At 41.0% G+C, this 13,256-nt stretch overlaps 1 protein-coding gene across 1 annotated transcript in view; it reads right to left on the bottom strand.

Annotated features, from left to right (window-relative positions):
• LOC121906481 (tyrosine-protein kinase CSK) overlaps positions 1 to 13,256 on the bottom strand; it is a 47,606-nt gene that overhangs the window by 17,000 nt on the left and 17,350 nt on the right. Inside the window, exon 2 of the mRNA XM_042425380.1 lies at positions 2,706 to 2,790. Within this exon, the coding sequence (XP_042281314.1) occupies positions 2,706 to 2,720 (15 nt within the window). The 5' untranslated portion in view covers positions 2,721 to 2,790. The remainder of the gene's footprint in view (positions 1 to 2,705; positions 2,791 to 13,256) is intronic.

The raw sequence follows: 13,256 nt of genomic DNA, 5'->3' as shown, positions 1-13,256 counted from the left end.
AACTCCATTTAACTTTAACCTGAGCAGAGGTCTTATCAGCTAGGAAAAAAAAAAAAAAAAATCAGAACACCGTTGTGGGTGCGCGGAGCCTAAAATAAAAATAATCTGTGCTCAGTCTATTAGATACTACTGGTTTCCTGGCACATATTCAAAAAGTCACTAAACCACAGTCGCTGCCTCATAATTTTACTTTACTGAAGATTTCTTGAAAGACTGAATGTCACCATTCCCCCCCCCCCATCATAAAACTACACCTTCTGTATAGGAGTCCTTACTATTGCTTTCTTGTTAGGCTTAGAAATGTAAAGCTCATAAATACTGTAGTTTCTCTCATTGTCAGTCACTCTGAACACTGTAGGACTGGCAGCTAAACGCCTAAAATACAAATATGTATGACAGCAAGGATAAGGATGTTGAGTGTATTCGGTTTGTATTGTTAGATCAGCACGCCGGCGTGATCAAAAACATGCCACAATACAGAGAATGAGATGAAATGACTACAAAGCAGCAGGTGTGCGAGTAAGGTCCTTGTACAAGCTGCTTTTCTCCTGACAACACGCGGTACAGCTCAATGTGTCTGATGCGGTCTCAGTCAATACTGCATAATGAGTTTGGAGCGCTGGTGATGACGGCTACTCAGGGTCACAGAGGAAGAGGAAAAACCTTGCTTCTCCAGTTTTATTCATTTCAATGGCTTCCATTGAACCAAAAAGACATCTCTTTATTTGTTTTAAAAGCTGAAAAGATGAGTCTATTGATCTATTAGTCAAAAATGGGTTCTGATGACATTTTTTTTAATAGTGTATTTGCATAAAGGCCTTCCACAAGAAGAGTCAAATACATCACAACATGTCATCATTGCTTGACAGGAGGACATATGCCATCATGCAACTCTAGTATGACCAGTTTGGTGGTTTATTTGGTAGCTAAAAGCTTCTTTTTACAGGACAGCTGGCTGTTGATGGCTGTTGATGGATGCTTAATCGTTATCAAATCTAGTTTTGGTCACAGGTTGGTAACATTACCAACAGGTCAAGAGACAGTGATAAAGAAGGCCTGATGAAATCTAGAGGAAACTCACTGTCTAATTTTAGAAACACTGTCAACACTAAATCTTTAGTGCATTTATGTTCCTATAAACTGCAGGGTTTTGCAGCGTCTCCAGGATCAAACATCCTGAGTAATTAGACGTGGTTATTGATTGCAGCACTACAACATGATTAATTATATGCAACTTACATTCACAGGCAAAAATGGAAAAATGGAAAGATAATAAGAAACAACGCATAAGAAGAATTAAGTCAAGGCATGTTACACGACCTGTATGATATGCATGAAAATACTGAATTCTCTCATTTGAAAGATGATAAAAGATTTAAAGTGTTTGATCAGATTCCAGCTTTGGTCTTTCTAAATTCCTAAAAAGGTGATGTTTTTCACCTGCCTGTAGTGGAGCACTGTGGTGTGACAGATGAAAACAACTTGGATCAATAAGGACATTTGAAGGCAGAGGATGTAGGAGGGAAAGTAATCCCGCTCTGAAGCTGGCGCTTGAGAAGCATTAGTTAAACCACTGAGACACCACAGGTAATTTGAAATCAGGAAAACTCAGCTGGGTACTTTGATGGATGTGTGCACACCAGCTATGTACATTAACACCATGCTACAGATATGAGTTTATTTCAGCACCTATGTGTTTGGCACATGTTCCCTTGTGTGTGTATAAATAGTCGAGAGTGTGTGTGTGTGTTCATCCTTATTCAGTAAAGTAGTCTCATTAAAATTGACACACACATATCACTGATCTAGCGATTAATGAAAAAAAATGACATAACTGTTAGTTGCTGCCACTTCCACAATTTACCTTTTAACTTTTACCTTCCTTGTTGATATTGCAGTAGTTGCGAGCCTGATTTCATGTGAGTGGAGAAGAGTGTAGTTAAGTGCTAATTGGGGAGCTTTGGTTTGGAAATGGGTCACAGATGATGCTACTGAAACAGGACCAAACAACAAAGAAATTATTATGCGTATAAGTTCATTCTTGACCTCTGAAACAGTAGTCTGACAAAACGTTATCATCAACACTGAGTCATATCAAGGAAGACTGTTGTTTTTATCCAGATAGTGAACTTTGTCGTAAAGTAAACAACATTTATAAAGCCTAACAGCTGCTGTTGGGGGATATTAACCTCCACGATGGCGCAAGTTATGATATAACTGAAGATCTGAGATTTTTGGACAGGGAGGAGAGTTTGGATATACAAACTTTTTAAGATCATGATCAGGGATCCTTAACTACTTTGGTATAGTTGGCACTCTTAACCCGAACAACTTGAGATGTACATGGCAGAAGAAAATCCATTAATTCCTGCCACCACCAACACTACAGGCAATTGAATTCTTGTCTACTAAATGAGAACCAGAACTACAGATAGAGAAAGAGGAGCTTTTTTTTGTATTACTTGTGTATAATGTCAATTTTAGTTAGACTATATTTTAAGAAATCAAACTAAAATCTTGAGCTGGTTTGGCTACTAAGAAGCCCGCAGTAGCAGATAGGGGTTGTCCTGAGCAGCTTTAGGTGTGTGTAGTCGTACAAAAAGGGAAAGGAGTAGAGCTGAAAAAGTGTTGGCCCACCTGTGCACATGTAAACCTGTACACTGGGTAAGTAAAGGTGAAAAAAATGCAATGTGTACTTTACTTACGTGGATCCCAGACATGATGAGGGGGAATTGGGCAGCAGGTGTCCTCAGGCAGGTGGTGGTCACTGATCAGCTAGTACCATCAGAGCTGTAACACAAGAGAGCAAGACATTAGACATATAATCAACAATCTGTTTATTTGAAAGCAAGACACAGTAAAGAACGCTGAACCTCTGAGTGTGTGCTTCACTTTTACACTTAAACAAAGACACTTTTGCATTCAAGCAAAAGACGGCAGGAGAAATCTAGATAGTCATAAGAAGCAAGGACGAAAAGATGAGGACATGTGTTCATGAATATATGGAATGGTTAAAAATGTGCTCAGTGTAGTAGAGTCGTTGTCCTCTAGATTTGAAAGGTCAGTGGTGGAAATACATTAAACATGCCTGTAAATAGACATGCTGTCAATCCAAACTGATAAAAGGGGATGTTAACACAATGGTGACAAAAATGGAATCACAGTAAGTTACAAAGAAAAAAAAAAAATCACCCAAAAATGAAAAAGATAGACTGTAGCTATCAAAGGAAAGTGCAGTAAATATCACACACACACCAGTTTTGGCAGGGTTACCAAGTTTTTAATTCTATAGCACAGCAACTTGTACAAAACGTGAGGGGTTTCTTAACTTTTATGCAGCACTATTCAGACAAAAATAATACACTTATTGCAAATGTAACTCATTATTTATGATACTGAAGGTGCAACAAATCTTATTTCACCACTCTTCCTATTTCTCATTTGTAATTCCTGCATCAAATGAAGATATCTGCTGGTAAAAGACTGGTAACAGACAGAAAGATAAAGGGCTGTGCGATATGATGATATAGATCGTGTGATGATAAAAAGGTCTATCATTCAATATTCTGCTCTATTGATTATTTAGTTGTGTTGCAAATCACTCTTCATGGCAATATCTTTTATCATTTAGAGTGTGTCCATCTTTTGCGTGGATTACAATGATAAATTACTGTTGTTGGCTTTTTACTAGCGAAGCTTTTATTGTACTTACAGTAATGTAACGAGTTCAGTTGTCATCAATTCTGTCTGTCTGTCCTTTGCTCAGCCCCGCCCGTGGTGAACCACAGAGAGCAGAGGAAACTAGCGTAACCATAAATGACAGCAAAACACAGTAGAGATGATCTTTATTTATGTTGTTCATCCAGTTTATGTGCCCTTGTTTCATTTCAGGTCAGTGTGAGAGTCTCTCTGTGTTTTACTGTCATTTACAGTTGTGCTAGTTTCCTCTAATCTCTGTGGTTCACCACGGGTGGAGCCGAGCCCTCCTTGTGTGTGCCGCACACACAGGAGAGACGGTGAACTAGGTGAAGTAGTCCAGTTGATGACAACTATACTCGTTACTTTAAACGCAATAAAATCTTTGTGAGTAAAAAGCCAATAAGAGTAATTTAATTTAATCCACGCAAAGGATGGCAAGACGGGGGAGGTGGTGGTGGGGGGCACGCACCAGAAACTAATTATTCTTTGAAGTTGCCATATTGGAATAGGAGATTTTGGTAATATCGCACAGCCCTAGAAAGGTATATTTAAAAAGGTTGAACAGTAGAAAGGTTGTAAACTGATGAATCTGAAGTAATAAAAGTGAATGAGCAGCAGGCATTCTCTGCTATAGGCCAAGTCTGTCAAGCATCTTGCTTCTGCAGCCAATAACTAGTCTTTTAAAAAGGTGACCTTGATACAGTGACAGAGAGAGAGAGGAGGGGGAGACAGAGTGAGAGAAAAACGTGAAGACAAACTGTAAGTTAAAAAGAGTGTGGTGGGGTGTGTATGCCTACAAGAGCATGTGTGTGGCTAAGAGGTGCATCTTCATGTGTGCCTATATAGACCCTTATCTCTGTATTTTCTTCAGGAAGTCTTTCTGGGGCCTGAAAAGTGAATATGTATGTTTTTTGTGTGTCTCTTAACCACCACACAGATGTTAATAGTTAATTCAATTTCCACTGAGATTCTTTATTTAAAAAGAAACAAAGAAACAGAAGTAAATCAGTGGTGGCACACTACAGTAGTACTACAGCCTGAAGGTGTAACAGTGACTGAATAAGGCCTCCTGCAGTAGTACCCATCTAAAGCATCTCACTTCCGACCCGCCTGGAGAACAGGAAGCTGAAATGGGGAGGAGGGTGAGTGAGAAGGAGGAAGTAGCTGACGCATATTTTCCAGTGCTACGTACAAAGTAGGGAAGGGCTGTAGTTGGAGACCAATGTGAGCATGAGTGCTCTGGTCACTAACTCCCTCTAGACCGACTACTGCCACTCTTAACGGAGTCACGTCACAATAGGTTACTAAACACAATGAACAAAGCACTACAAACAACCTGTATATAATCCAGAGATTAACTGTCCTCACTAAAAAAATGATTTAACCTCCCCCCTCTCCTTGATCTACCCTGCAGCTCATAGCTTTCACTTTGATTCAGTCTATTTCAAGGAAAGAGGAACATTATGTCCACTGAGCATAGCCCAGTTCTTTTCCACTTGCATTTACTAAGTAACTCAATGCTCAGTGTAATTTTAGAGCCATGAAAATGATGCATCCCCTTCAGAGAGCCTGGCTACTGGCTAGCACGCTCTGTGAGAACATCTATGACCACCGCAAGCTTCACAGCGCTGCCATATCCTGTGTTGATACAGGAAACAGCCTAATTGCAGACCATTGCAGATCTGTATGCAAACTGAAAGAGCCAAATATATCCAAGGCCAGGCTGCTCTGGTGCACAGAGAGGGCACCCGCTCCTTTCCCTTTGCCATTCTTTACGTCTAGAGCGGCGCGGCTCACCAACCCACAGCCACACTGCTAGCCAATGGAGGAGAGACAAGTGAGGGCTATTCTTATCTCTCTCTCTCCAGTGCTGAGGAATGCCTGCGAGCTATTCAAGAGCTTCAGCATCACACTGCTCACATCACTCTCCTTAAGTTAGTCAAGTGGTACTCAGCAAAGGCTGCAAGAGGCTTCTTCAATTCAATTTTCCATAGCAGTAGACTGTAGAGCAATGCCACTGACTCTGTATGCTTTGGCCGTTCACAGAGTTTCTCACGGAGCGGAATACCATATACGATATTCCAACACCCAGACTGAAAATGAACATGTTCGCTACTGAGAAAAATAGGCGTGGATAGTACTACACCACAGGGTGTTGTCACTGTATAGCGCAAAATTACCCTTACTGAATATATATGTAGAAGCCTAAGGTTATTTTCAGGCAGACAATGGCACTGCTCTCTGCAGTGGCACCCCCGCTGTGTGGATGCAGTGGTTCTTAATAAATGAACAAGGGGCCTTGCATGTTTTTATTTTGATGCTGTGCTTTGTTTTGTTAGTCTGAACTATATGGCTCCTTATATATCAAGGTCACACATCAAAGTGTACATTTTACATCCTGCTTCACTCCGGCTACCAGATGTGCCACACACAAGTGGAAATCACTTCCTGCTCCACTCCCCTCCTTCTAATTTTCTCTCTCTGAGCTTCATGAGCTCCTGATGACAGTGTCATGGCAACACACAGCGATGTAACAGCATCCTTTGATGAAGCACTTCCTAAAGTGCAGTACTGAATGACAGTAATATGTTTGTGTCTTGTGTGTCCCATTTATTATCACTAGTATTGTGTTCTAAATCACATTCTTCTTAAGGTGTCTGCACAAGTGTCTGTGATCCGCATCTGCGGCAGCAACCTCCTGTACTGAAGCTGCTTTGATGGATCTACATAAAAAGAGATGTGGGGTCCTGTTGCTCCTCTACCAACTACTGTATGATCTTGTTTCACTACATTAATATTTCACTGCTCTGTGCCTCTGAGACAAATTCCTGCATATTCATCATACTCTGAGAATAAAGCGATGTTAACTCTTGTTACCGCATGTACTGCACCACCATCCAGAATCCTGAAAGAGAGAGTTATTTAACTTTTTAAGTTGGTTCTCACTCAGGTGATTGTCATGATGATTTTCATTCTGCCTGAAAGTCAAAAGCCAGGGCTTCAGCCTGCTCTGAACGCTTTGTTTGCGACAGTTTTTTCTATCTTGCTGACAAGTTGATTGTTGTAAGATTGTTGCGCATGCTCATAAACAGCTGTCCGTTCTGTAGCCTTGGTTGCTGAGGTTGTTGCTAAGGTTTTTCTGTGTTATTTGCATTGTCCACTCTCATATTTTGGATCGGATTCTGCTGAATATGTACGGATGTATCTGAGAAGTTGACATTCCGAGTAAAGAAGGAGAAAAAGTAGTGAAATCCTACAGTTATAGTTTGTTTCAGTTTGTTTATGTAGCCTCCCAAGTAGCCAGAAGTTGGCCATGACATGTTAGAAAATAATTACCTATTAACTATTTTTACACCAGGTAGTTTTACAAACTTTTGTCGGAGACAACTGGGATTCACTTCGCATAATCCGCTGTTACTAGAGAACCAGGCCCTTTTCGGTCAAAGTTAGCGCTCAAGAAGTTCTTTTAAACCCAGCTGAAGCGTCCGTTGACTGGTGGAGCTGCCAACGGCTTGGCAACGGCTGACACTGGCAGCCACCCGCAGCTTTGGCTTCAACAGCTGCTGGGAGGTCCCCGGCCGGAGGGAGAGCATTTACCGGGCGGCACTTCACCAAAAAGCACAGCGTGAGAGGCAATTGCTCCACGGGTGACGGCTACAATGAAGCCGCTTTTCAGCAGAGAAGTGAGTAACCTTTAGTGCACCCAACTCTGCTGAAAAAAAACAAAACAATTTAACATAGCGATGATTGGTGATGGTTCACTTGTTAACTAATCATTTAAGTTACATTTTTACTGTAGTCCACATTTACCTACAAAATATGTGCTGAATTAAACAGTGGCTCCTAATGTTACTTTATTTTTAAAATGTCACCAATATTGCTTGCCTTACACCTAAAACAAGGCCCATTTTAAATAGTGTATTTTTATATGGGAGTTTGGTATCAGTGTTGTTAACTCAGAGGCTGCGTCGTCAGTGGACACTCTCCCAGCGTTTCAGAGCAGAGAATACTGCTTATATTTTTTTATTGAAACCTCACTTTATATACTTGGCATTTTTTTAATCATTCAAATTCAACTGGGTGGTTAATTACACATTTTTCTGTGGTGAGACAAACTCAGAACACATTATTGCTCTACACTGACTTTAAAAACAAGTTCACACCAGCTGCTGTGACAGGGGATGACAAACTGACTTAATCCAGTAACAGTGCAGAAAATGGCAATACAGAGTAATATCACATTTTCTAAATTCATAATTGTTGGCACTGCCATGACATTAATCTCATCTAGATTTGAAAGCTTGAAACATTCACAAATCAGGTTCCCAGTTCCTTGTTAATAGAGCAGATCAAATGTGTCCTCTTAAAGTATAGAGTTGTATTTTTTCTTTGAAAGCGAGTAACTGTTTTGGACATTTAGCTTACGCTTTTGTCCAAATCTTATTAGCTGACACTCAACCTAAGAATAGAGTGCTGTTTGTACTGGACACCTACCATGTAAAACTTAGAGCAACAATCAGCTAAACATTACAACATTATCACAGTTTCTGTTAGCTTCCCCTGGATGAAGAAAAGCTTATAACAGAAATCAGCGGAGAGAGCAGGTGTTGAGACTGTTATTGTCAGTTTCTGAAAATACTGTGACAAAGCCTCGGGTTATGTAAACAGAAGTCTCTGGTCCAAGGCGGGCCTACTAGTGCACTGTCCACAGGGTTACACAAAAGTCTACTTTTACTTTGGGCCAAGCAAAAATTTCACCCCAGATACATGGCTGCTTAAATCATGTTCTGAGGGAAATTTAATTTATTAAGACTGCATTAGACAACAGCTCCCATTACACTCAACAAAGGACAGCATTATGACCATTAACCAGTAAACAACATCCCCATCAAATTCCACGACTGGGTAGTCAAGTAATTCCAGCGAATGAAGAGAGCACTATAAACACAACATGTTCAGGACATCTTACATTTGGTATAAAGCAGCTGTGTGTTGCTTCTTTGGGAATACAGTTTTCAACTTATGCCACTCTGAGGTTAGCATTTCAGTGATGTAGAAAAGCTAATAATTTAGAGGACTCAAATTAATAGTCATGTTTTGCCAAAAGTTTTTTTTAGCCTTCTACTACTAAGGAGAAAAGAGAGGATGGACTAGAGCAGCTTTGCAGCAGGCTGAGGTGGATGAAACATATGTGTAGCTACACCGTACAGCAAGTAGAGAATCAGCATTTGATTGGCTTTATTTCAGCCGATAAGATCCATTAAAATATACCTGGATCAGCGGCGATACCTTCTTAGGACATCCCTAATTTTTGAAACAACTATGCTGTTTTTGTAGCAAGTGATGGTGCTGGCAGCTAATTAAAACCACGTCCACGCGTGTTTGTGGACGAGGCGCCTTCCCAATCTGACCTGTTACATCAAGTCAGTCGAGTGTCAGTTTCTCTGGCTAACTGATTTGAAAATGAGAAGCATAGTATGTTTTGCCTTCTTCATATGCAGACACAACGATAAACATCTGCTTATGTACAGACTTGTCTGTGACTAATTGCCTTCCTGTATGATCCGACAGCTGGGCAGACACAAACGGACCTGCAGACTCTGTGACACTTCCCTCTACAAACAATCATGCCTTAAAACATCATCCAGCCGTTCCACTGAGTATTGTATTATCCTGTATGATTCAGTATGTAGTGCTAAAAATTGTACAGTTTTGTATAACTTCATTTGGTATAGTATACATAGATTACCATTTTTATCCATTACATAATTCAAACAATGACTTATTTCTTAAAAGAGGAGAGGAAAGAACAGTTATGACAATTGAACCCTGACTCATACTCAGTACAAAGTTTGTATTGTAGTATTGTAGTGTACTGGCAGCAGAAGAAGGTGGGGGGGAATATGGAAATGTGACCTACTGGGTATGCAAATATACAGTATAAGCTCACAAAAAAACCACTCAGAGGGCTGGAGGCTCTGCGGAGTGGACAGCATGGAACTGTCAACAACAAATGATTCGTGGCTGCATCACATTTCCCCATATGTAAAGTTCTTGACAGCCAGCCTGTTTGCAACAGCTAATGATGATCACATATGAAGCATATCAGGTGGTGTGCATGTCACAATGAACAAACATGATACCCCTGGTTGGGAAATATGCAAATACGGATATGTGTACAATAGTGAAGTGATACATTTTTAGTGTCTGTCTCTATGTCTGACATTCAACACAATTTGCATTTTACCTCTGTCACAGTTTCACATGCAGCTGAGGCTGAGAACAGATTTGCAATTAGTGAGCATGTGAGAGTGCTGGTGTCATTTTTGACAGAACGGACACACTTTTTCATTACAGGATAAACCCCCCCTTGACTACTCTACTAGCAAAACTCAGCTTTGGCTTCCAGTAGCAAATGTTGATGAGTTGATATATCCCCGATCAAAGGAAACTCAAAAGGTCATTTTAAGTGCGAGTCTAATGATAAGCAGCACACAGACACCACAGATAACCTTTGAGAACTTGCTGCTTACCGGACTCATCATTAAATTACAGCATACAGACTGACAGTTGAATGGAGGAAGCAGATCTGATGGGCCAACACGGCCATCATGTATGTGGCCAAGTGTCTAAAACTATTTTAATAAACACAACTTATTTTTCAAAACCTAACAATACACTGATACAGAGACTTGTCCAGCATACGGCATGTGCTGGACACATATGTAGCAACAATGCATATGTTATACATTTTTTCATACTTCTTCGTTTTTGTCTCTGTATGTGTGTTTGCAATTGCAATTACAGTACGTGGATGAATGTGTGTATATGAGAGCGTGTCTATGCTGAGACACCCCCCAACAAGGAATGAGGAAGTGGGCTTCATTTAGTACAAATGCAGACCCACAATGAGCCCAGAGATGGATGCAGTATCTCCAGTATAAGCCTCAGTGTCCTCATGTCCTTTTCATCTGGATGACCTGTCTCCCACCACAGCAGGCAGTCGCTACTAGGCCTCCACATGCTCCAATGATTACGTGGACCTGACAGATAGTGTTCAGTGCGGTGATGAAAATGACCGTGCAACAAGGTTTCCTCACCATGCTAAAACAGCAAACTGGGTTCTTATAAATAAAGAGATATTCGTTCTGCAGAGATTATACATACAGTATATACCGTACATGTATGTAGTAATTCTGTTTCCTGGCTCCTGGTCCCATTTATCATCATCCACTAAAGAAATCACACTGTTTGGGGACAACACTGGAGACCTCTTTCTCAGCACCTGCCCACTGCAAGTTCCATACTCACGCTTGCTTTAGACCTGTTTTTGCCCGTCAGGTCCTGAGGACAATATCAAGGTTTCAGTCTCATTAATTGTTCAACTCTCAGGACCGAAACAAAGAGCTGAAAGTGCCTGAAACTGCAAAGAGCTGAGAACTGTTGATTCTCAGTGAGATCAGCGGTACCAGCAACACTTCAATATCACAGAGTCATTGGGTTTAATGTTTATATCACAAAAAATACTAATAGGAGGTCTAAAATGTCTAAAGCAAAGGAAGGATTCCATAATGAATGAGGAAATAAAGCAACAAAGATTATGTATTAATGAATACATTTGAAACATTTCTTTTTTAAAAAGCTGAGACACTGAAACAGAGAGACTGAATCAGGGGGAATTCAAAGCAGCAAACTGAAGGTAAATACTTTGGTACAAACAGGTGCATGGAAGGGACTCTGGAATCCCAAGTAGAGCAGAGAGCTGCCATGGACAGTAAATAATAAAGGAGAAGAACATGGAGCGAAGGGAAGTTTAGAGAGTCTGTAGCTTACTCAATCATTACAACTGTGTGGCTGCCTCTGCCATCTGCCACATGAAACATTTCTAGCCAGCGTCACCTTTTTTTAGATTTGGGGCTGATTTCACTGTCCCACAGAAATGCCTCTCTGCGTTTTTTCCTGTTCTTTCTGGCTCATCAAGAACAGAAAGAGACCGAGATGCAGTCTTCTGTATTGTGGCATCCTTTTAAACATTTACTTAAAGGGGACATCTTACGCACTTTCTGGTTTTCTGTTATTTATACTTATTTATTTATGATGTTATCCTGATGTCGGATGTCTATGTTAAACATAATCAAAGTTCCAAAACTTGAGGTCAATGTTGTATTTATGTAGAAATACTCCCTGCAAGTCAAAAGCTCTTTTTTCCTACCTTGCTGACGAGCTGACGTCAGCTCATCATGAATGCCCACATAAAAGTCCGTCTCTTCTGTAGCCTTGGTTGCTAAGGTGTTTCCATGTGTTGTTTGCCTTTTCCACACGCATATTTCAGATTGGATTCGGTCTCGAACATGTACAGACGTATTTGAGAAGTTGACATTTCGAGTAAAGAACAAGAAAAAGTAGAGAAATCCTACTACTATAGTTCGTTGCTACTATGGTTTGTTGACGTAGCATCCAGAGCCGGCAGAAGTCTGCCGAGAGGGGCAGCTTCCAAGAGCTGGCCAATCAGGACAGAGTGAGCTCATCGAGAGGGCGGCCTTGAAGAGACGGGAGCTAAAATGGCCTGTTTCAGACAGAGGCTTAACTGAGGGGCTGCATAAAGGGCCAGCATGAGTTAAATAAGGAGTTTTTTTTAAACTGTAAATCATTCGAAGACATAGACCTGGAAATGAGCATAATATGCCCCCCTTAACTTTAAAAATGCTGCCCAACACAACTACTGGAAGGATTAGATCTAAGTGCCTGGCTCAGGGGTATCTCACTGTTAATCATGAAGGGGGAGGGGGGAAGATTAAAAACATCTAGTGTCACCAGACAGCTCAGAGATTTGAACTTACAACCTTCAGTACACACGTGCCTTTCAATAACCTGAACTCTTGACAGACCGCAGTAAGACGGCTTGATGGCTTGACTCAGCCTGAGTCTGTTAAATACATCATTTGTGATCTGGATAACCAACAAAGCACAGTGGGTTGGTCTACCGGTTATAAAAAAAATAACAGGTTGTAGTCCTGTATTAAAAAAAAAATAGAAGTAATCCAATTTAAGCAAACAGGCAAGGTTGCGCTATGAACACCAACCCTCTGCGAGTCAGATGGCTGCATTGTACTAAAAGAAAAAAATGGTTTAAACTGGTGCCAGAAAAACAATGTCCAAAGACCAGAGATCACATTGAAATTCTGAACTGAACAACAGGAAAAAAACTCACATCCTTTCTTTGCAGCGGAGCAAAGGAGTCATGTGCGTGTCTAATCCACAGCCGTCATCCCCTATTTTTATCGAACTGAATGAAAAATAGAGCAGCGTGACAGAGAAACCTCTTCCACCACAGACAGACAGACAGAAAGATAGGTGGGTAGACAGGCAGCCCTCCTGCCTGCCTGCCTGCCTGCCTGCCTGCCTGCCTGCCTGCCTCTCTGACGTAACAAGTGACAGGCTTGGGCTGGCCACTGATGACAGATTACAAAAGCAGGGAGGCAGGAAGTGGAAGAAAGAAAGGAAGAGGGGAGAGAGAATCCCCCCTCTCGAGCTCTGGGAGGCTGCTGGACTGGAGA

This window comes from Thunnus maccoyii, chromosome 1 (assembly GCF_910596095.1).
Source record: "Thunnus maccoyii chromosome 1, fThuMac1.1, whole genome shotgun sequence".
Taxonomy (NCBI): Eukaryota; Metazoa; Chordata; class Actinopteri; order Scombriformes; family Scombridae; genus Thunnus; species Thunnus maccoyii.
The sequence above is the reverse complement of the archived record's forward strand: the minus strand, read 5'-3'. Positions and strand labels throughout refer to the sequence as shown.